General features: G+C 45.9%; 2 protein-coding genes across 2 annotated transcripts; both read left to right on the top strand.

Moving 5' to 3' along the window:
- The first annotated feature begins 7,882 nt into the window (after positions 1 to 7,882).
- Positions 7,883 to 13,176, top strand: LOC101867748 (keratin, type I cytoskeletal 19). The gene is made up of 8 exons (XM_005144816.3): positions 7,883 to 8,466; positions 10,079 to 10,161; positions 10,493 to 10,649; positions 10,879 to 11,040; positions 11,161 to 11,286; positions 11,409 to 11,629; positions 12,395 to 12,423; positions 12,914 to 13,176. Exons 1-8 carry the CDS (start codon positions 8,020 to 8,022, stop codon positions 12,949 to 12,951), a joined length of 1,263 nt encoding a protein of 420 aa, XP_005144873.3. The 5' UTR covers positions 7,883 to 8,019; the 3' UTR covers positions 12,952 to 13,176.
- A 4,775-nt stretch (positions 13,177 to 17,951) lies between these two features.
- On the top strand, positions 17,952 to 22,716 carry LOC101869535 (keratin, type I cytoskeletal 15). The gene is made up of 8 exons (XM_005144826.3): positions 17,952 to 18,644; positions 19,094 to 19,176; positions 19,626 to 19,782; positions 20,234 to 20,395; positions 20,543 to 20,668; positions 20,805 to 21,025; positions 21,864 to 21,889; positions 22,354 to 22,716. Exons 1-8 carry the CDS (start codon positions 18,057 to 18,059, stop codon positions 22,428 to 22,430), a joined length of 1,440 nt encoding a protein of 479 aa, XP_005144883.2. The 5' UTR covers positions 17,952 to 18,056; the 3' UTR covers positions 22,431 to 22,716.
- Positions 22,717 to 23,211: the final 495 nt, after the last annotated feature.

Genomic DNA, 23,211 nt, shown 5'->3' with positions numbered 1-23,211 from the left:
CTGTGTCTGACAATCTCTTTGGTATAGTAACATTGTATTTAAATGCGATATATCTTCAGGGAGAAATTAAGGTTGGGTGTATATGTAAGACGGTCGCAAAGAAATGTGTGTATCCTAACTCAGTCAGATGATGCAGGGATAAAAAGATCAGAGAGGAACGAATACATTCACGTTAAACTCAAGAGTGACACCTGTAGGAAGAACAAGGGATGGGTGAAGCCCCTCTTCAGAGTGTGCATGGCAAGGGATGTGCAAGTCCCTGATCTGCTGGTTCAGCAGCTGATCTGAAACAATGAGGATAAATTAACCCCAACATTTAATGCAATTTTTGTCAAATTAAAACGATTTTCACCTGAGTCACTGAGGAGAAACCAGTCCTCCCCTGGCAGCTTCCAGACCAGGGCTCTTCCTAAACTTGTTCAATAAGAGCAAAGTTCAGGAAATGGATGATGAGTGTGAAAAAGTTCTCCTTGTAACACCGAGTTCCATGGTTAGGATTATTCCTCCTGCCATGTTGGATGATCTGGGCTCAGGTCCTTTACCTGCTGACTCAAAATAAAGGAACTCTGTTCTCTTATTGCCTAGGCCAGTATTCCCAGCAACATGGTTCTAGCGCTCTAGAGGGATGGCTGGAGGGTGGCAGGGTAACGGCAAGGCTCAACCATTCCTACTAAATCTGCTCCCCTTCCCATAACACACTGACATTCTTTGGTACAATATCCCACTCAAACCCCACAAATCCCCATTTCACCCTTTGATCCGCAGCGGGACAAAGCAGCTGAACAGGGTCCACCACCTCTGGGTGAGTGACTCAGCTGCCCAGGAACGCAGGGTGGGTCTCACAAGCTTCATTGTTCTCTGAGAAGCACAAGAAGCAATTTTTTACTCTGCCAAAGAGCTTTTCCCTTGTCCGTTGGTTTGCAAACAGGTTCAGGTCACGGAAAGTGTCACCTTCTTGGATAATTTATTTGAAAAGGCATCAAACTCTCTACATGTTACAAACCAAAGCTGAATTTTCAGCACAGCAGTAAAGAGAGATGAGTCAGAGAAACTATTTCCCTAGAAAACAAAGGAGATTTGGAAAGTCAAAGCAAAAATGCCTCTCCCGTGAGTCACAGCAGGACTCGTGCTCTGACCAAGCTAACAGCGGCTCATGTTCTGCTTTATGCTCCATGTTACTTCTTGTATCAACCAGTGCTGAATACCTAAAAACCAGGCCTAAACTTCAGCATCAGCCAGCTAGAATGGACTGTGGGATGAAATACCTTCTCTGACCATAGCCAGAAGAGAAAGAATGTTTCTGATCCCAGAAAGGAGCTGAGCCGAGCCAAGCACACCAGCCTCCGGCTTTCCTTTGGCTTTACTTGGTGGAGTTCCTAGTCAGGACTTACCAGGGCATAACCTGCCCAGTGTAATATCAAATCCCACCACAGCAAGACAGGGTGAGCTGGAATCAGTCTGCATTGGCAGCGTTGACACCAGGGAATGCAGTGCCGCTCCCTTGCCTAACCCCATAGCAGAACACAGTACAAGGGACTGCCTTCCTCTGAGTCAGCCACAGAGCATGGTGGTTCCCACAGCATCCTCTAGTGACAAATACAGAAAACATACCACAGGATTTGGGACAGAAACTGTCCAAAACAGTCTCAAAGTTAAGTTCAGGCCTCAGACCTGGAAGCGGTTGGGCCAAGGCAACAACTCAGATAAGAGTAAAATTGGTATGTTATTCACAGGGGTAACGTTGTGATACCAGAGGGGGTAATAAACCTAATAGACAGTAAAAAGGTTAGAAATTAATTCATTACAAGGGACAGGGAAAAGAAAAAGGAAATACATGTTTCACATAACTCTGCCAGAAGGTTTTGGGTTAAATCCATATGAAATCAGCAAATTCAGATTCAGTCCAAACCTCCTGGATTGTCCTTTCATGCACTGAGTTAGTATTGAATTTGCTTTGTGTCTGTTTTCAACTCATTTAGCAGCAAAGGGCCTGGTGCAGCCAGCCAGGAGCCTGGTGAGGAGCAGGAGTTTGTTAAGGATGAGGTTGAATTAAATGCTGCTGTGTTTAAAAAGGAGGCCTGTAGGGGGGACTGTGGAGATACCGACACTTGGTGCTGTCACTGCTGCCAAAGGTTTTGGACATTGTAATCTTTGGGTGTGTTTGAGTTTCTTAATCCTGGAAATTAATCATCCTCACCTGCACAATGCGACAATTTCAGAAGGTTTGATGAAGATGAGAGGGGGAAATAAAGAAGAAACCAAACCAAGAACCTGAAATGAGTGGACTGAATTCTCTGAGGGGCTCACGCTGGACGGGGCCATGCAGGACCATGCAGTCCATTCTATCCCACGGGAATGCTGCTGTTTCCAGAGCCTGCTGCTCCTGAGTCTCGCAGCTTTGTCTCTTGCACTCCTGGCTCCAAGGACACGGTACCCCCAGGCACAGCCTGGCCAGGTCCCTCTCCTCCACTCTGCCCTTGCAGGGCAGGGTCCCCCCTGCACCTCCCACCTCAAGGGATGGAAACAGAACCTGATTGACTGGGCTTCTGGTAAAAGATCAGGTGAAAGGAAGCTACTTCTGTGATACTTCTCACATTTACCAGCCTACCAGCATGAAAACAGCAGCAGGCAAGTTAAGCAAGTACAAACCTTCCTGTAGGAAAATCCTTTCTGTGTTCCGAGAGACATTCCTATGAAGTTCCATGTAATACAAAACATCCCAACAAACCTCCACCTTTCTTAAGTATTCTCAGCCTATGACAGACATCAAGAGCAAATGCTCTGACGGCTGCTACAGCGAACGTGCAATTCCAAGAGTGCTGGGGCTGACTCCCATAACTGGTTTAGTGCTGCCTAAAGAGAAGTTTAGGAGGCTGCAATTACTCCTAATGAGGCACATTTAGGAGCCCACGCTCGGAGCTGCCGTGCGAAGGCTGGCTCCAGGGAACACCTTTCCCCTGGCACACGCTCTCCAGCCCTGGCAGCCGGAGCCAGGCTGGATCAAAGGTGCTCACAGCCTTATTCATACAACGTTTCTATCGGGAGTTCAGTTCTTTCCCACACCCCCATGTCAGACTGTCAAAAGTTACAGCCGTACCAGAAAGTTCATGGTGATTCCACACAAACAAAAAGATTTTAAACAAATGTTGATGTCTTCTTTTTGTTGAAAATGCTCTTAGGAATCATGTCAGCAGAATCCGAGAGGTTTTATTAGTTATTAAAGATGAACCCATGAGAAAAGAGTGAAAAGGCACTAAGCAGGTATTCCAATCAGCTTGATTTGGGGGTGATGGGCTGCCCTAAACATCTAGGCAGCCAATGCAGACCTTACTTTGTGCTTAAAGAAAGATTTAAAGCTAAATCCAAGGGTCTGAGGCTGCTGGAAAACCACAGGTCTCAGTGCCAGGGCTGCCCAGGAAGGGAACGTACCCAAAACACACTGACTGTGACACTGCCTGTAAGCTACTCCTGTTTGAGCAGACTGTTGAGCAGAGTTAGAAATCCCCCTTCTTGTTCCCAAGGGTGTGCGGCCACACTGGGCTGACACCCCAGGCCTGCTGAACATGCTTCCTGTGAGCTGACAGTCACCAGGAGAAAAACCGGTTTAAAACAGCTCCTCGAACCAGTGGCTCCAGGACTTGTCCTCGTAGAGCAACAGAATTGGGTTTTCTCACTGAACCTAACAGAGGTCTGGAGACTCTAAGTTTCTCTCAAGCAAAAGCCACTCTGAAACCATTGTAGGATCAGCAGAGCCCCAGCACAACTGAGAGGATCCATCAGCAGTGTACAATGAACTCCTCATTTTCTAATTTGATCCACACATGTTTCATGCTCACACAGCAAAATCTCTTCCCTTACTGGAAGCTGCAGATTGTCACAATGATCAGAATATGTTCTCATAAAATTATTAGAAGAAATAATAACATATGAATATGAATCTATGACCCCATAACCATAGATCTAAATAATAAAAACACAAGTGTGCTCTCCAAATGTTTTACAGACACAAACAGAACAAAGCAGCTCATCTCTCTGTGTATGAATCCAGTCTGCTCTGTGTTTCTAGCAAATCTGGGATTTATTTTGTTTAGGAGGAATTTTCCATGGGGCCTATGGGAACCCCCACCCCAGGGCCTTCCTGCATGTGAATCAGGCAGCGCTGCAGCTGGCCCGGCCAGCATCCAACACGGACTTGTTTCCTCTGAAGCCAGGGACAGGTTCAGTCTATTTGCTTTTGGCACTGCCTGCTGAGCTGCCTGCAGAAACCTGACTTTTGGAACCCGGCCTCTCAGCAGTTAGGCCTTGGACTCAATAGTAGTTTCCAGCTCCATCATACCTTGCTGAGATTTACCAGCCAGATAACAGCATAAAGGAAGTATAAAAATACAGCCAGTGACTTATCTTACATTCATCAGAGCTTGGTGTCTTAACTGATCCTTTGTTCCCACACTAGTTTTAATCCTGCTAGAAGAAAATCTGTTTCCTTTCCTAGCTCAGGTACTTCACTCCCTGATGTGCACTAGAATTATAGTTTTGGATTGAGAGGGAAGTCAAGAGTTTAAAGGTATTTCTGTTTCTAGGGAAACAGAGACAACACTGAGGTATTGCAAAAGCACACAGCATGTCCAGCTCCAAGGAGTCAAGTATTTGCATTGCTCTCAGCTATTGAAGTGTTTGAGTTCTTTATGATCCATGTGTTACTCATACTGATCCCTTCCAGGACCTCACTTCTCATCCCTTTCACTGCAGAAACAGGGCACCTCGTGCATGTCTCTTCACCAAATCACATTCCCTCTGCTTTGCAAAACTAGCATTTTTGAGGAAGAGAATACTGCTGCTCCCTGCCCCTGCATCCCCTCCTTCCAACTGCTCCCAGCCAGGTGCATGTGCTGGGACCTGCCTCACAGCACATCAACACTCTTGTCTTTGGATCTGCTGGCACATTCAGTGAAAAGATGGCAACGTGAGGCTTGTGAGGATTAAGAAAAAGATTAATGATGGGATATAAAAAGCAAGAAAGCCAAGAATTACAGCTTCAGCTGCCATTCAACACCGTTATTTTAGTCCCAGCTGCAGAGGACTTCTTATTGTCATTGGTTCTGCTCATGACAAGGTTGAAAACAAAAAAACCCAGAAAGTTTTGTGTTTGAATTAAAGTGATGCAAAGGTTTCATGGCCACGATCTTCAGGAGCGTGTAAAGCCAGTGCTTTAAGAAGGCAAATGACATGATCAGCAGGGTGAGACAGCCAAAGCTTGCATGAGCAAGAGACGAGATGGAGACCGAGAATGTGCACACAGAAGAGTCCAGAAGCCCATTTTCACTGATGGAAGCAGAGGCAGAAAGAATGAATTCTCAGAAGGGATAAACACTTGAACATTTCCAAGGTGAATTCAGAATGATAACCTGGCTTTGCTCATTCGTCCACAGAGGCATCTGTGGAATCTCAGGCACTGATAAAGTAGGTTAGAATGTTCACAGAGTTCATTCTATTGTAAGTGCATTGGTGGTCTCTAGAAGCAAATTTAGGAGGATGTGAGAAGAGTGAAGTATTCACCAGCGTTACTCAAGGACAATAAAAAACAGGTTTCAGGACAATGAATAAAAATACCCTGAAATAATGTGAACACTGACAGAGCAGCAGTGACAAGTAACAGAGCAGGCAAAGGAGATGCAGAACCAGGCCCCAGGCAGGAGCTCGGCTGTGGGCTGCTTCCACCAGCATTCTGGATGACTTTACCTTAAAAAAATGTGTCTCTCCTTCATGTGCTTATCTCCCTCAGATAAGATGCAGATAAAGGAAATTCCCTCTGTTAGCCATCCCTTGTATTTTCTTTAGGGAAAGCTGGCCCTGTAATAAATTAGGTTTATTGCAGTGGGAGAAAAAAAGACTGACACGGAATGATAGAAGCACATTCTTTCTTAGCAAATACTTTGCTACACTAGAGGCTTTTTCCAAGGTTTTAAGTTTATGCTATCACTTCCAGAGTCCAAACCAAAACAGGCACATGCAGTCATGGAGGTAAAAGACAGATAGAAAGATAAAAGAAAACCAAAAGCTTTCAAGATGCAGTTTTAGTGAAAATGCTGCTTGAGAGGCTGATTTGATACTGGAAGCTTAGGATACATTTGGTGGTATAAATGAGATTCAATAGTTACTCCATTTGACAGTGTCTCCCAAGCTGCTCCTCTCCTGACACTTCCAGGTGTACTTCCAAGCTGCCATGAAGAATTACAGTTCAGGTTGGGAGAACTTTATCCCCCCATGTTGAAGCAAACCCAAGCACACTGCCAGTGTTCTCACAGTGCAGTCTATTGCGCCTTCACTCAGGGGGTATCAGAGGGAATGCAGAGCACTTCCAGATCCCAGCTGTCATGAACTGGATCATAAAACATTATGCAGCATCATACTTGTGCATTTTATTTTGCAAACCCCAAAATACATTACTTGGAGGTCCTGACATGGGAGTCAAGGCAGGAGTACCAAGAGGGAAGGATGCTCCTCTCTCCTTGCAGAAAGAGATGAAGCAGACTACGCTGGTATCTGTTCTTTCAGATTCTTGCATGGCTGTTCAGTGAAGAAAAGCACATGGTATATTCTAACTGTGGATTTAATGCTTAACAATGAAATACCTGTTCTTCTGAAGCTCTCCTGTCTGCAGGCAGACTGTAACTGTCTGCTGCTATTATTTCACCTATGCACAGGCCTTGGAACAGTTACCTGTTGGGCTGGTTTTTCCTACCCAGGGCTGAGGACATCCAGATCTATAGGAGATCTGAATGACAAATTGAAGGGCTCCTGTACACTTTAGGAAAGGCTGCACAGCCTCTGCAGAAAGAAAAGCACTGGGCTGTGCTGTGCCTAGACTGCACAGCCCAATGGAGCTTGGTTTACACATTGTATTTGGATGTATCAAGTACTACATTGTGTGCCTGAGTCACCGCACAATTCTTCTTCCTGTTCCAGCCTCAGAATTAGATACAGACCAGTGGGGGTGCTGAGCAGGTGCCTTGGCCAGCTTCCAGTCTGTGTATTTGTTCTTTTACCCTCCCTGTATTTGCCCTGCAGTTGGACATTCCTCTCTGTACACAGTGAGCACAGCACTAATGGGTGGTGTAGAAAGGCCCCCGCACAGAGTACTCATTTCACTTGGCTTATCTTTAGTTATTTCTGTTGGTGTTAAATGGATTTCTCATTGAAACATCACTTCATGTATCTGTGCCTCAAAGTTCTGTTTAGTGGAACAATTGCTGGTAGCAGAATTTCTGCTGGTTCTGGTACCTCCCTGAAGCTGCATGTGCTGGAAGGGCAGCTCACTTCCTCCTCCTTCAAAGAGCTCTTCTGAGGAACACCAGGATCCTTCAGACCAGGCATGCTGCCTGTCTGCCCCCCTCTTCTACTGTCAGCCCAAAAGGAACAAAGAGCAGAAAAGAAACAGTGAAGATGTTACTTCTGAAAGAGTTTTTCTGAGGGGAAATTAGGAAAAGGGAGGGGTGGGATCCTGTTTTATCCAGCTCCACACACGTTGTTCACCGTTCGGGCTCCTTTCAAGCTCTGTTATCAGTCTAACAATTACTAACTCCCTCTTTCCTGAGATCACATGAAAAAAGTCTTTGTGTGCCTTGGCTGTGGGTACGTGTTGGCTGCAGAGGGACGGGCACTTTATGTGGCTAAACTGTAACTAGACTGAAGAATGCTCCCCGCAGGGGGGGACCTGCTCTGAACCCCACCTTCTGCCTCAGGAGGCAGCAGTCAGGGGGATGGGAATCAGCACCTGTATGTGAAGGTATTTGGGAAAGAAACAGCCCACTGCGCTGCTGCTGACCAATGAGAAGGATTGCCATGCTGGCAGAAGGCTTACGGCTGATAAATTCCATGGGTCTCAGATAACACATTCTGGAGACAACTCCCATTGTAGCAAGCATAAAAGAGCTGTGGTGGGGGAGCAGAGACATTCCTGCTGCAGAATCACCGACCCTGGGAGCCTAGGATTCAGTCAAGTCCTTGCTGTTTCTTACCATGGCCAGCTACAGCTTCAGGCAATTTTCCTCTTCAGTGGCAGGGGGACCTGGCATCTCCTCTACCCGGTTCGGAGGCTCCTTCAGGGCCCCCAGCATCCACGGGGGCTCTGGAGGCCGTGGTGTGTCAGTCTCTTCTGCTCGGTTTGTCTCTTCTGGCCTAGGAAGCAGCTTGGGAGGGGGATATGGAAGCAGTTTCAGCAGCAGCTTTAGTGGTGGGTTTGGTGGAGGCCTGGCTGGTGGGGATGGCCTCCTCTCGGGCAATGAAAAGGCAACTATGCAAAGCCTGAACGAGCGCCTCGCATCCTACCTGGAGAAGGTGCGAGCTCTGGAAGAGGCAAACTCGGATCTTGAAACTAAAATCCGAGACTGGTACCAAAAACAAGGCCCAGGCCCAGCTCGGGACTACAGTGCTTATTACAACACTATTGAGGACCTTCGAGACAAGGTAGGTGTTAATATTTATTTCAAATCATCTTAGATTCGCACTAAAGTGGGAAGCATAAAACCCCAAGAACACCCAGAAGGCATTGCAGTGTCTGGAGAGGAGAGGAAGATGAAATGAGTATGCAGGGATTGGGCAAGGAAAGGAAATTACCAGCATGGAATTACCTACTCTTTAAGTATTAGCTAAGAGGATGTGCAAAGCAGTCTGTCTGAGATGCTTTAGTACTTAATTCTCTGATAAAAGCATCTATGTATTTATATATACACACACTTGCTGGTCATCTACACATATATGACCTTTGAATAGGTGCATGACCATATATATTCTGATAAAGAGAGTCAAACAGTGACAGCAACCTGCCTGCCTCTGTAAGCTGCTACATGCCACACAGCTTGAAGAACCTGAGGCACACATACACTGCTTTAACAGGAACAATACAAATCTGTGAAGTAGTTTTGTAAATGGGGAGATTTTGGCTCCAGATTTCATCATCACAGATTTATTTTTCTTTCACATGTCACTTCCTTAAGCTTGGGACTGAAGTGTTGCACTATAGGTGCTGAAATGTTCAGTTTATGCAAGAAGGAAGTGGCAGACATGCAGTATCAATCCCACATCTCAATGTAGGATTTGCCCCAACAGCTCATGGGTACCTGATAACAGATTACTTGGAGATGATGCACACCATGGAAAACAGAGGTAGCAGCTGATTAAGCTATATAAATAAATGAATGAAAACTGGAGGTTCAGTTTTCCCAGCTCAGCCTGGAGGTCATGACCATTCCCACACTTTCTCCTTGCTTCAGTCATTCACGTTCTGCACTGAATTTAAACCTGAGCTAAAGGGACAGGCAAAGCTGGCAATGAGATTTTCTCCTTATGTCTTTTACTCCCCTTAGTTAGGGGAGAGAAAATGTTGCTCCTGATGGTTTTGTGGGTGACTTTTTGAGTTTTAAAAGTGGCAGGCACGATTTCTAGGTAAAAATTAACAGGGATTATCTCTATATAACAAAATTTCCTGTAGTGGCTTTCATGAGGCATTAAAAGAATCAATAAACACTGTCCTGGATATTACAGGAAATAAAAATGTGTTCAGAGACTGGGCAAATGGAATATGACCTTGTATAGTTTATGATACACAAAATGCCATTTGTTTTAAAACCGTACAGACCTTGTGAACACTTCCCACTGCTAAGAAAACATGGAATGAGAACAGCTTCTGCTCGGAGGAGTCTGCAGGCCTGGCTGCCCTGTAGCTCTGCAGGGAACTGGTTTCTTGCTGCAGTCCTACCCCCAGGCTCACCGTAGTCCTCTCCCTCTGTAACAGCACATGGTTATGTCTCACTGTGGGACTTGTAGCTAGAAGCCTCTTCATATGCCAAACAAGAGGAAGAGGATGTACCCATACCCAACACTCGTGGCTGAAGTGTGCTATGAACCCGTGCTATGTATTTATTGTAGATCATTGATACTTCCCTACTGAGACCAAATGAAATACACTTTTATTTGGTGCAGCTGCAAGTGAACCAGGAACTTAACTCTTTTATCTTCACATCAGGGCAGAACACACACAGTTGTTTCAGCCCCAGCAATGAACTCCTTTTGTTTGTAGATCCTTGATGCCACTATCGACAACGCAAGGATGGTCCTGCAGATTGACAATGCCAGGCTGGCTGCTGATGACTTCAAAACCAAGTGAGCCTTTTCTTACAGGAAAAAAGTAAACCCCCTTGTTGAGCCAGAGGGCAGTAGCTGTGAAAGAGAAAGGAATGCCTATAAAACCTCTGTATGAGCACTAGTTTGATCCAGTCCTTGGAAGTTCAGCTCTTTATGTATTTGCTTAAAGCACCATCTCCACCATGGAAAATTGGGTATCATGTAAGATACGTGGAGAAAAGTTTAATGCTGGGCAACACTTGCTGCCTCACAAACCCCACAAACCCAGACCCATTTACAGCAAGTGATGCTGGTGGTGGTGGGCTGGCTCAGTCAGCTCACCTGAGCAGCTCGGCTTTGCTTTGTCAAGGTTTGAGACGGAGCAGGCTCTGCGCATGAGTGTGGAGGCCGACATCAACGGCCTGCGCAGGGTCCTGGATGAGCTGACCCTGGCCAGAGCTGACCTGGAGCTGCAGATCGAGAACCTGAAGGAAGAGCTGGCCTACCTCAAGAAGAACCACGAGGAGGTAAGAAAAAGTGTGGAAGTGACATTGGAAAAGCAGCATGTTTAAATGGGAAGCTCCCCAGGATTGTCCTGGGCTCTTCAGCAGTGAAGGCAGGATTTCTGTGTAGGCTGGGAAACTGAAGATCCCCTTGCAAGTATTTAAGGGGAGTCAGTCAGAAAAAATGGAAGGTTTGTATGTTTTCAGTTTATGATTGTACCCTCTTTTGTCTTCCTTTGCCATGTCCACACAGGAAATGAGTGCCCTGGGAGGGCAAATAGGTGGCGAAGTCAGTGTTGAACTGGACTCTGCTCCAGGCATGGACCTCTCCAAGATCCTGGCTGACATGAGAGACCAGTATGAAGTCATGGCTGAGAAGAACAGGAAGGATGCTGAGGCCTGGTTCCACAGCAAGGTATCAAAAACGCCCCACTGTACAAATACCAAACAATCCAGGGAACAAAACTGCTGTGAAAGCCTTAGGGCCTCTGCTTGGAGGCCCCATATTTCTCCTGTAATGTGTTCTCTGTTTCAGACTGAGGAGCTGAACCGGGAAGTCGCTATCAACACTGAGCAACTTCAGAGCAGCCAGTCTGAAGTCACTGACCTGCGACGCACCCTCCAAGGGCTGGAGATAGAACTTCAGTCCCAGCTCAGCATGGTACGTTACAATGCACACTGCATGGGCATCCCTCCTGGAAGGGCACGTCTTTCCCTCCCTCCACACAGTCCTGAACCTGGCTGCAACCTTTCTGTGGTCTCCCTCCACCCCTCTGCATGCAGAAAGCGGCTCTGGAGAGCACCCTGGCAGACACAGAAGGGCGCTACAGTGCCCAGCTAGCGCAGATCCAGGGCCTCATTGGCACCGTGGAAGCGCAGCTGGCTGAGCTCCGAGGGGACATGGAGCGCCAGAACAGCGAGTACAAGATCCTCATGGATATCAAGACTCGACTTGAGCAAGAGATTGCTACTTACCGACAGCTCCTGGAAGGCCAAGAGTCCCAGTAAGTAACTGCTTGCTGCAGAAAACCTTTCTGCTTAGCCCCCTGCCATGGTGCTCCTTAGCCACAGCACCACAGGAAACACAACCTGAAACAGTCCTGGGTTTCTACAGTTTTTCTGGACCATAGGGGAGCTAGAAATGTTACAATTCCCATTCACACTGAGTTCCTCAAAGAGCTGCTAAACAAAAAGGCAAACTGACAAGTAGCACGAGAGGTTAAATGCAACTAACAGTTAAAGTGGGAACTTGGAATTGTCTGCTGCACATTCAGGAAACAGTGCAGCCAGTAATGTTTTACAGAGCAGAAGAATTAACACCAAGTTCCCATAAACTTCCCATTACCAGTTAAATAGCTCTTGCCCCAGAGTAATCCGTGTGGAAGAGGATACTCTCAAGGGAGGGTCTAAGCCATTGCAGGCAGCCATGGAGTGGACCTCCCACATGGGAACCCAGTTACTGCCAGTTCTCAGAAAGCCTCAAGGAGGAAAATATCTCATAACCTGGAACAAAAAGAAGGAGTTGAAAGATTTTTATTTCCTCTCTTCCTTCTTTTCCATCATTTTCTTTTCCCACTGCAGTTGTTAAAAGATACATTTCCTAACAATTCTCTCTCCTGAGCTGAAAGGGAGAACATGGAGATGACCATCCCTTCACTGTCCATATATAAAATGTGCCTGATTGATTGTAGAGGATTTGCTTTCGTGAAGCCTCATTCCAGGCATTATCTGATGTGTTTTCTTTCAACTGTTCTCTCTCTGTTCTACAGGATGTTTGGCTCCTCTTCTGGAACTGCTGGTAAGAATCCCTGCTCTTTCAGGAAACCTTTACATTGTACATTATGGTAGTTGTGTCCATTATAGAGACTGGGATGCTGCACTGATTTCTGTCACAAAAAAAAAGATCTGATAAGTAACAAATTATGACTCTGGGCAGAATTTAGCAAATTTCAGTCCTTAAAAGATGTTACACATCTGAAAAAGATCTCAGACTATGCTACAGAAGAGATCAAGTAAAGCTCAAAAGGGTTAATCATTCCCCCACATGAAAGGGTACAAAAATTTAAGCTTGGCCAGCTCAGGGGAACTGTATGAACATGCAAGTCAAACTTGCCTTGAGCTTTTAAAGGTCTGCTATATTGTAAAGGTGATGTATGATTCAAATCGATGCTATGAAGAAGCTTCTGAGAGATGGGAACGAGAGATGAGACATAAACTATCTCAGTGCCCACTGCAGTGTGTGTGTTACACCAAAGTAATCACTGTTCTTTCTCTTGGTATTATTGTAGACAAAAGAGACAAGCTGGCAGACAGAAAACTGCTCTGAAATCCTCCAGATGTCACCCTCAAAGTGAGAAAAAGCAGACACCAGGGAACTGAAACGGAGGAATCACTCTGCACTGCTGGAAATTACTGTCTTAAAGCACAGAGAATTCTTGGCCACACTGAGTTTTGATAGATTGATCAAGTAGTGGTGATTAGTTTGTGATTTGGGTTAGCTTTTCAATTAGTTCTAGATCTTTCCTGTACTGAACTGCTGTATCTACTCTAATAAAGATGACCTTTTTTCTGCAATCCCAGCTTCTTTGGGGTTATACAATAATTATTCCCAGAAGTATTATTCCTGAAGTTTGGCTTTCATCAGGCAGTAAATAGCCAGCCAGCCTCCCCAAGAGGTTAATGTTCACAGTGGCTGGAGCTCCATCTCCGATGTCTTCCAGCCCCTCTTGCTGGTGGGAGCACTGAATAGGGAGGAAATGAAATCTTCAGCCCCTCAGAGCGGAGGATAGCAAAGTGAGCTCAGCTCCTGCTGACAGCGGCTGTGCTCTCTGCAGAGCAGCCCTGAGGTGTTCAGTGATTCTGGTAAGAAGCAAGAGCTGGGAGATGTTTTGTTAGGGGGAAATGTGAAGCCGTAAAAGTGACTTGAAAATAACTCCTGCAGAAACAAACAGCAAGAAACAGCTGTGAGACTTCACTCACTGAGTTCACACCGAGGTAACAAACCTTCAGGATTCATTTTAGCCACTTCACTCTCACACCACTGAGAGGATATTATCTGAGCTGAATTTCTAAATGTGTTCACTTTTCATAGAATCCCAGAATCCCAGACTGGTTTGGGTGGGAAGAGACCTTAAGAGCATCCAGTTCTAACCTCCTGCCATGGGCAGGGACCCCTTCCACTGGAGCAGCTGCTCCAAGCCCCTGTGTCCAACCTGGCCTTGAGCACTGCCAGGGATGGGGCAGCCACAGCTTCTCTGGGCACCCTGTGCCAGCGCCTCAGCACCCTCACAGGGAACAGCTTCTGCCTCAGAGCTCAGCTCAGTCTCCCCTCTCTTGGGCAGGTTCAAGCCATTCCCCTTGGCCTGTCCCTACAGGCCCTTGTCCCAAGCCCCTCTCCAGCTTTCCTGCAGCCCCTTTAGGCACTGGAGCTGCTCTCAGGTCTCCCTTTCAGGAGCCTTCTCTTGTCCAGGCTGCCCCAGCCCAGCTCTCTCCATCCCCAGAACTGGTTCAGGACCCCAGAAGTCACTAACCACATTGCCACCACCAAGCTCACAGCCAGGGAAACTTTTCAGGGTTTGTGCTAGAAGAAAACTACGTCTGTGGCCTCTCCCACTGTGCCTCCCCTGTCACACAGCTCCTCAGCAGGGGTGACACTGGAACACCAGCGTGCCCAGACTGAGAGTACCCCAACAGCACAGCTCCCCAGAGCGGGATATCTCATTGCCTCTGTTTCAGGAAGACATCATCAAATCCTTCAGCTCTTCTCTCCTCAGGCTTGGAAGGGAATGATTATTGCACCCTTGCTCCTAACTAGATGCTCCTTACAGACAAATGGAGCGTTGGGAGGGAAGAGACACCTGAAGCTGTGGACCTGCTCTATCCGGGTTGGGCAATTCTCTTCAGTGGGGAGGTGCTGGGGCTTGGGTTGATTCAGTGGTGACTCAGGTGACCCATCAACATCAGCCATCAAGCAGTGACATGGACAATCCCAGCTCAGCCTCTGGAAATCCAGCATGAGGACATGAGACAGTGGCTTTGCTGTGACAGGGAGAAACTGTGACAGGAGAGAACAACAGTCACAAAAAGTAAGGATCAGCAAAGACACACAGAGAAGAGAAGATGGGAAGAAGAGGGGGCCCAAGGTGCTCTGCTGAAAAGGAGCAGGATCAGAAGGGAGCAGTGGCAGGAGTGCTAGCATGCACGAGATGCAAGTGGCTCCTCAGAAGATCACCCACTTACATGGCAAAACCTTTGGAAGAGCAAGGACAAGAAAACTCTTGTGCATTGACACTTCAGTGCAGGCTGTTCCAGAGTGCTGACAGCTTGCTAACCAATGCTTTATATGAAGTTTATTCCCTATAAATAATTCCATACAAATTGATTCCCTACAACTGTCAGACCTGAAATCCCTCCCAGATGAAAGAACAAGTCCAGGTCTGGTTTTTAAACATAACAAATCCCACTCCCTGAGAGCAAGTTGTGGGGACAAAACCAGGCAGAGCGGGGGACGACAGTGCGGATTTCCTGTGTCATCCAGTTGCAAATGGGAAAACCTGACAAGAACCCCCAGAGAGCAAAGTACAAGTTATAAATTCACTTTTCAAACCTGTATTTTGACCAAAAGAGTTTTCTTTTCAAAGACTGCATTAAATGTGTGTTTAGAAAAAATGATATTTAAAACGTTAACAGTTCAAAAGTGTTTCAGAGGTTACAAGTACCAAGAACTGAATGAATTCATAAACCATGCTAAAGAAATTGGGCACTTCCGAGACTTGGAAGAATCTTGAAAAGGCTCAAATTCTTGGTTTTATAGCCTAATTTTATATTTTCATTGATTTTGTCCCATAATTGTAGGGTAATGCAGGATTTCTGGTGAAAGGTTTAACTTCAAACTCTAATTTTAGACTTTGGTTCAGCAAAACAAAAAAGGTGTTTGCTAAAGGTATGTAACACCTGAGTGACAGTTTTATCAGCAAGGACCAGGATGATAAACAAGCTGATTCTTGAATGGAACTCTCTGTCCTCCTACAAGGAGAGGCTCAAGTGTGTCAACTCCCCTAATCCCGTCACAGAAGCACTAAAGGAGTTTGGGCAGCACAGACATGTCTGGGGATGTCTTCCAGGAATGCTCTCACAAACCGAGGGGCTCCTCACTGCTGAGCACTGGGGAAAAGAGCTGCAACCAGGATCAGGGCATGGGAGAAGAGTACAGAGAGGGAGACCAGAATAAAGGCGTAAGCTGGAAATAGCTCTTGATCATGGGGGACGCTGAAGGAGCTGAGTGCTGATTTACAGAACATGGGAAAAGCCCCAAACCCCTGGGTTATGCTATAGGACACAGCCTGTGTTGGCTGCTTGATTTAGTTTTCCGAACAGCAAATATTCTACAGGGAAAAAACAGCTTTCTATCTGCTCCTTGGGTTTTGTAAGCGCTCATCTGATAAGGATCTAGGATAGTGCCCAGGGCTCTTTGAAAAGCGGCTACGTGTGTTTCACCACAAGCTTCCAGGGAAGTTAGAAGACTGGATTAAAAACCCCCAAAGTTTCCTGTGCAAGTTTACAGGGTTTTCTAGAAGGGATTTTGCTGGATCGTCTTCTCCAATGGAATTTGATGTTGCTCCTGGTGGGATCAGCCAGTATTGAGCAGCACTGGGGTCCCCAGACCTCGGCACAGTCACATCACAGGGGTCTTAAAGAGCCTTTTTTTATCTTTAGGAGTTTGTCTGAACTTGTTTCCTCAGATACCAACCCTTGGAGACACATAGAGCTGGCAAGCACCACAGAACCATTCATCTGCCCCACAGCCAAAGCAAACTGCTGTGGCAGAGCTCCAGGATCAGTCTGAGATGTGTTTCACCACTGGAACACCCCATCTGGCTGAGGAAGGGGGGACGTGCTCCAAACCGTGCTGGGCACCCACGTATCGCAGCTGGATTTTCCATGTTTCTTTCCTCCCAAATCCAAATCCTCTCCCAGCAAAAAGGCTGCACGTTCCCCTGAGGATGCATTACAGTCAGAACTCCACTGCAGAACCCCTTCAGCTTATTCCAGCCATCAGAAACAGCCTCAGTTTCTCTGCAGTCATTCCATCCTCAATTCTGAGCTCATTCTCTTCTGATACAGACCAGTACAAACTGTGCTAAAACCAACACTCTCCTTATTCTGTGGCTAGCAAATGTACAACTCCTCATACAGTTGCATTTTAAATTAATTTTGGTGGTTCCAAACTGGAACTCAGAGACAGTTCCTCCCCTCTTTACTTCATCCCAGCTTTCCCCCCACCATCCCTATATCCCCAATTCTGCAGCTGTAGCTTGTGGCTTTCATCTGCAGAAGGTCGCCTGGTTGTGCAAAGACAACCTCTTTCTCCACACTGCCCACCACTGCCATGCTCTGCACACACGCATCATGAAACACATAGGGCAACTGGGCAGTTCATACCCCTTCAAAATCTCCCAAGTCTGTCTTCCCCTCATTTTGCAGTGTTGGATTGAGTTACTGCCTGTAAGCCTCACTGGCAAGTGACTCGGTGGGGAATACGCTGGTGTGTCAGACTCCCATTGAAGTGAAGGATTAAGGTACCTCTTCTCACACCTTCCCTTCAAGACTTACTTCATTTCCTAGCACATCCTGGCATTAAACACATTTATTGCCATCTGAAGTTCCATCTCCAACCCAATTTGTTTTTATTTCCCAAAAGCAGGAACTCAGTCCTCCCACGTTTCTTCTTTTAAATTTATTACTTCAGTCCTATATTACCTTTCTGGACCCTTTCACAAGCATTAGCTCTTCCTTGTCCATTGAGGGCTGCTAACTGTTCCTCATGCAATGCTATGATGACCTGCTTTTGTACTAAAAATTCAGACTCTAAACCCTAAATATTAGTTCCAAGCAAAAAACAGGAATAAGAACATATGAAATGCAATGCCGAATTTTTAACAGGAAAAATGTGGATGGAAAAGAAGAAATAATGGTGCCAAGAGCTGATGATTGAGCATTTTGGAATGAAAGGAGGATTTGACTTCAAATTTGTTTGTAGAAAAAGCTGACTTTCTTAAAATAGCCCCCCTGATGGCTGTGACTGGGTAAGGAGGTGTGGCTGAACTCACTTTGTTTTTCCATTCCTAAATGTCAGAGAAGTAAACTCCAAGTTTCAGAACCATAGCCTGAAGAAAAAACACTCATCTGAATCATCTCTTTTGTTTAATTAAGAAAAGAACCCCAGCCCCATCCCCGGCTCTGCTGTGAGGAATGGCATCATAATTGGCCTCACCTCTAGGGAGGAGAAATTTTGGAAGGAGGGCTGCAGGTTGGGTTTGTCTCCAACACCCTATCTTGAGGATATAAAAGAAGCACCAGGGCACTGAAGGCACGACACCTTCCTCTTCCACAGCAGAACACCTGATCCTACTGCTGCCTTGTGCTGCAGCCATGGCTACTTCCTTCATCCAGAGCTCTTCTTCTACCTATGGTGGTGGCTTTGGGGCTGGTGGTAGCTCTCGCCTCTCCTCAGTCCGAACAGGAGGAGCCTGCCGTGCTCCAAGCATACATGGAGGGTCTGGTGGCAGGGGTGTCTCCATCTCTTCAGCTAGGTGTGTCTCCTCTGCAGGAGGTGGATTTGGTGGGGGCCTGTATTCTGGTTTAGGCAGCAGCTGTGGAGGAGGCTACAGTGGCTTTGGTGGTGGTGCAGTCTGTGGCTTTGGTGGAGGGGCTGGCTTTGGTGGAGGAGCTGGCTTTGGTGGAGGTTCTTGCTTTGGTGGAGGATCTGGTTTTGGTGGAGGTTTTGAAGTTGGTGGTGGCTTTGGTGGTGGAGATGGCCTTCTCTCTGGCAATGAAAAGATAACTATGCAGAACCTGAATGACCGCCTGGCCTCGTACCTGCAGAAGGTGCGAGCACTGGAAGAGGCAAATTCAGATCTCGAAGTTAAAATCCGAGACTGGTACCAGAAGCAAGCTCCCAGCAGCCCAGCCCGGGACTACAGCAATTACTACAAGATAATCGAGGATCTCCGAGACAAGGTACCACATTCATCTGTAGGGGAGTTCTGAGATGCATTACAATTGTGGAACTGCATATTCCACTTCTTTAAAATAAACTAAAATAACCCCAAAATATATATTGAATTCTCCAACCAGGTATTTTGTGGTTATGAACATTCTAGCAGAAAAGAGTAGCTTTTTCTCAATTTTAAAACCAAAGCTGTTGTACTGAAAATGTGCCATGGGTCAAAATTGGAATGATTGCACTAAAAGTTAGCAAAACGTGACAAATGTGTTTAGAATTATCAACAGACTTACTCAGCAATCAAATAGCAGAGACTGTGACAGGCAGGCCTCAAAGGCTGACAAAATAATTCTCACTGCAGGTAAGATGGGGTGTACAAAGGTCTTTCCTCATCACGTCTATAATCTGGGTTACTCAAAGGTGTCATTCCCAGGAACCTTTCTCCATGTTTCTTTCATTGCAGATCCTTGCAGCTACTGTTGACAATTCCAGAGTCATTCTGGAGATCGACAATGCCAGGCTGGCTGCAGATGACTTCAGACTGAAGTAAGTTTACGTGAAACACGTGTATCTTCTCTCTTCTCTCTCTCCCAGAACAGTTCTCTGATAGCTGTGTTTCCTTGATAACTTCTGATGAAAAACCCTGGCAAACAGAATCCATGTGCTGAAGGATCAGTTTGCAATGTAAACCTGACAGAACACAGTACCCAGCTCACTAAGCTGTTTACATAATACATTCTAGTTCATGCCTTAGTTTTCTAGTGATGCTCCTACTTTTACTAGCCTAAATCACAGGGGGATTCACCTAAAAGGAAGAGAGTGGCATGAAGAGCTCACTCTTGGGCTGCAGTTCTTTCTCACAGATACTGAAATTTACAATTTTCATTTAGAACCCACAGCTCCTCTTACACTCACTATACAATTTCATAGTTTGACAGCTCTACTGAACACAAAGCCCTACATATTTCAGTGCTTGTTTCCTTTTTAAACCACAGGTATGAGAACGAGCTGTTCCTGCGCCAGAACGTGGAGTCTGACATCAACGGCCTGCGCAGGGTCCTGGATGAGCTGACCCTGTCCAGAACTGACTTGGAGATGCAGATTGAGACACTGAAGGAGGAGCTGGCCTACCTCAAGAAGAACCACGAGGAGGTGAGAGTCCCTACGAGTGCAGAGAGGAAATTACTTCCCTTTGGAATTTATGACTTGAGGTGGGAAGGGGAAAATCCAAGCTAAAAACCTCAGGCATCACTGCAGCTTACTAAGAAGAAAACTCTAACATTAAAATAATCCAAAGTGTGTCCTGGGAAGCATTTCTCTGATTCCAAACTGCTCAGACCTATTGGTTTCAGTGTGAAATTCATAAGCACATGACATGTCACTGAGAGGGTTAAGCTGAGTAAAAGAAATATCCATACAAGTTACATGCAAATATGAGTTGTGTGTGAGTGCACAGAGAGCAGAAAAGCACACGAGGTAAAATTTGGTAAAGGTTATTATGTGTGTTCCACCCCTGATACTTGACAATAAACACCCTGCAGCCACTGGGTGGATTGCTGATGGCAGAGGGAGCCTGATGTTTTCATGTCCTTTGCCCATGCAGGAAATGAAAGAGTATTCAAGCCAGCTCAGTGGAACAATCAACGTGGAAATGGATGCGGCTCCTGGCATCGACCTGACCAAAATTCTCTCCGAGATGAGGGAGCAGTACGAAGCCCTGGCTGAGAAGAACCGTAAAGATGCTGAGGCCTGGTTCTTCACTCAGGTACAGTTACACCAGGAAACAGCAAACTAACGCATTGCCTCATTCTTGCTGTTCCAGCAGATGGGATGGGCTCCCCCCTTTCTCAAAATGACTGAAAACCTTTTTATACAGCATGTATGTGATTTTACAGTTGTTTTTAACTTTCAGACTGATGAGCTGAACCGTGAGGTAGCCACCCATACACAGCAGATACAGACCAGCAAATCGGAGATCACAGAACTGAGACGCACAGTCCAAAGTTTGGAGATTGAGCTCCAGTCGCAGCTCAGCATGGTATGGAGTGGTGCCAAGCACACCCCAAGTCACAGCTAGCACACTCTCCCCTCCCTCCTTCCCTTGCCTCTCCTCAGATTCCCCCTCTGCAGGACAAACCTGCATGCTAACCTGTTCTGACATGATTCCACTTCAGAAAGCTGGACTGGAAGCCAGCCTGCGAGATACAGAAGGCCGATACTGTGCTCAGCTGGCCCAGATTCAGGCCCTCATCACCAGCGTTGAGGAGCAACTGAGTGAACTGCGGTGCGACATGGAGCGTCAGAACCAGGAGTACAGGATGCTCATGGACATCAAAAGCCGCCTGGAGCAGGAAATTGCCACCTACCGCCAGCTGCTGGAGGGCCAGGACTCTCAGTACGTAACAATACACAATCCCTATGCTGATTAGATAAGGTTAATAACCTGACACATTGTAAAGCAGTAAGTTGTGGTTGCCAGGCTGACTCCAGATCACTAAACTGCACACACTGCATATGCAGCCCTTGGAGTTCTGGCAAAGCAGATGCCCAGCAAAGTCCCAGGCGCTGCTGTAACTCAAGCTGAATCTCCAGATCAATTGTGCTGATGGTCTAGAAATACAAATGCAACTATTTTGACTACAATGAACAACAGAAGGCACCAGGCACCTTATCTGTGTCTTACATGATACTCTTGTTGCACTGGAATCATAGTCATTAGCCCGACTTAACTTATAAAAATCTGTTCTCTATTTCTTTAGCTTTTGGTGCTCTACACTTGTGCACAGATGTGAAAATACTCATCCTCATACACCAGCACTCCCAGCTAGAAAATAACTTGGCACAGACTACAGTTACTTTACTCAAATCTACATTTTAGTGACCATTTCTCGTATCTGCTCTACACATGGAATTCCTTTTGATTTCTGAGGAGGCATCAGCTCCTGATGTTGTTTCTAGATTATGACATTTTGAGAAGAGAAGCATAGAGAGCCCTGTCAGAACCAAGAACTGGTCTGACTGCTGTTCCTATGTCCTACTGAGTACCTGGGAGTGGCCTTCAGACCAGAAACCTCCTTAACAATGGTACTAGTAAGGACACACCTGAGGAACAAGCCATTGAAGGAAGCAGTGTGAGATCAGGGCTGGGCACCCGTGGCACTTCCTTGGTGTCAAGAGTTTCAGTGGGCAGAGTCAGTGATGGTCAGTAATCAAATATTTCTTCTTTTCTACAGGATGTCACGAGTGATCCCTAAGGATGGTAAGAAAATTTTTGATTTAAAGAGGGGCTGAAATGATTAAAGAAAGTCAGGGTTTCATCTTACTAACACAGATTCCACTCTGTCTGCAATTACCACATTCCTTATCATTTCCAGACAAAAATGCAATACTTTATCTTAGTTTATGTGCACTTTTGAAACTAATAGCTTACCAAAATGACTGCATGAATTCCTCATGGGATTCTAAACTACCAAAATCTCCCAAAGATTCCTAAATTTGTCTGATTCACACACCATACAAGATACATTCAAATCTGATTTGTGATGTGCACTCTAGGATTTACTGGATGAGGACTAATAGAGAGATAAAGATGTAAAGGCAGTTCCCTCTCTGGAGTGTGAAAAAGATCCTGTGAGAAACAACAACCCCCCCATCATGCACCTCCTCAGTGTTAGCACTACACTGGCCTTTTCCCTAACTGACTTTGTTTTTCTCCCACAACAGGACCAAACGCTAGTAGAGTTCGCAACAGTGCGGAAGATGATGGAAAACATACTTCTCCTCGTGACAGGAGATACTAGGAAAGAAATACTGCATCCTCCCTTGCATATGGCACCATATATAAGCAGCGCAGCATGCATGCTGGATAATGCTGAGTGAAATCATCCCCTTGTACTGCTGCCATATCACAAGAATGTAATCCAAGAATGTGTACCAGCTTGATAGCTGTCCTTAAACTTGCTCTCCTCTTTACCTGCTTGTGTGACTCTGTGCTCAGAGATGACAAGCTTGTTTTCTGTCTGTAGCTATACGGTTTCCTTATAAAAGAACCTACATAATAAAGTTGCTGTTCTGCTTGTGCAAGTACATCCAGCCTGTGTTGTTTTTCTGAGGTCAGAATGAACCTACCATGCACATGACCATACACCCACCCTAACATGGGGCTTCCTGTCACCCACGAGAGATGCTCAATGCATAACAACAGCAAGAACAACTTTAACAAGAATTATAAAGATGATAATGAATAAACACATATAAAGTGCCATTAGATTCCACCAGGAATCTGAAGCTAGTATCAGTAAATACCTGAGAAGATAATGTAAACAGTCCTTGGGCTCTCTGCTCTGCATTCCAGGTACACAACATCACTACAGTTCATGCACAAATAAAATGCACCATTAATGTTGTTCCATATATGTATTTATGTTCTTGCACTTCCTTCAGCCAAAAGGCAAATTCCTTCAGTGCTTGAGGAAGCACCAGGCAAGGTCCAGAGGAAATGGAACTGTTCAGTCAGAGTTTGCTATGACTGTTTTGGTTTCCTTACATGAGAAACAGTCTCACCAGCCTGTGCCACTGCTG

This window comes from Melopsittacus undulatus, chromosome 17, assembly GCF_012275295.1.
Source record: "Melopsittacus undulatus isolate bMelUnd1 chromosome 17, bMelUnd1.mat.Z, whole genome shotgun sequence".
Taxonomy (NCBI): domain Eukaryota; kingdom Metazoa; phylum Chordata; class Aves; order Psittaciformes; family Psittaculidae; genus Melopsittacus; species Melopsittacus undulatus.
Note: the sequence above shows the minus strand (reverse complement) of the source record. Positions and strands in the feature narration are given on the sequence as shown.

Bases quoted from the DNA above. Each gene is read 5' to 3' on its own strand.
- LOC101867748 (XM_005144816.3), top strand. From the start codon at position 8,020: ATGGCCAGCTACAGCTTCAGGCAATTTTCCTCTTCAGTGGCAGGGGGA. The intron at 8,467-10,078 runs GTAGGTGTTAAT...TTTTGTTTGTAG, and splicing joins TTGAGGACCTTCGAGACAAG to ATCCTTGATGCCACTATCGA. The intron at 11,287-11,408 runs GTACGTTACAAT...CTCTGCATGCAG, and splicing joins TTCAGTCCCAGCTCAGCATG to AAAGCGGCTCTGGAGAGCAC.
- LOC101869535 (XM_005144826.3), top strand. From the start codon at position 18,057: ATGGCTACTTCCTTCATCCAGAGCTCTTCTTCTACCTATGGTGGTGGC. The intron at 20,396-20,542 runs GTACAGTTACAC...TTTAACTTTCAG, and splicing joins AGGCCTGGTTCTTCACTCAG to ACTGATGAGCTGAACCGTGA. The intron at 21,890-22,353 runs GTAAGAAAATTT...CTCCCACAACAG, and splicing joins ACGAGTGATCCCTAAGGATG to GACCAAACGCTAGTAGAGTT.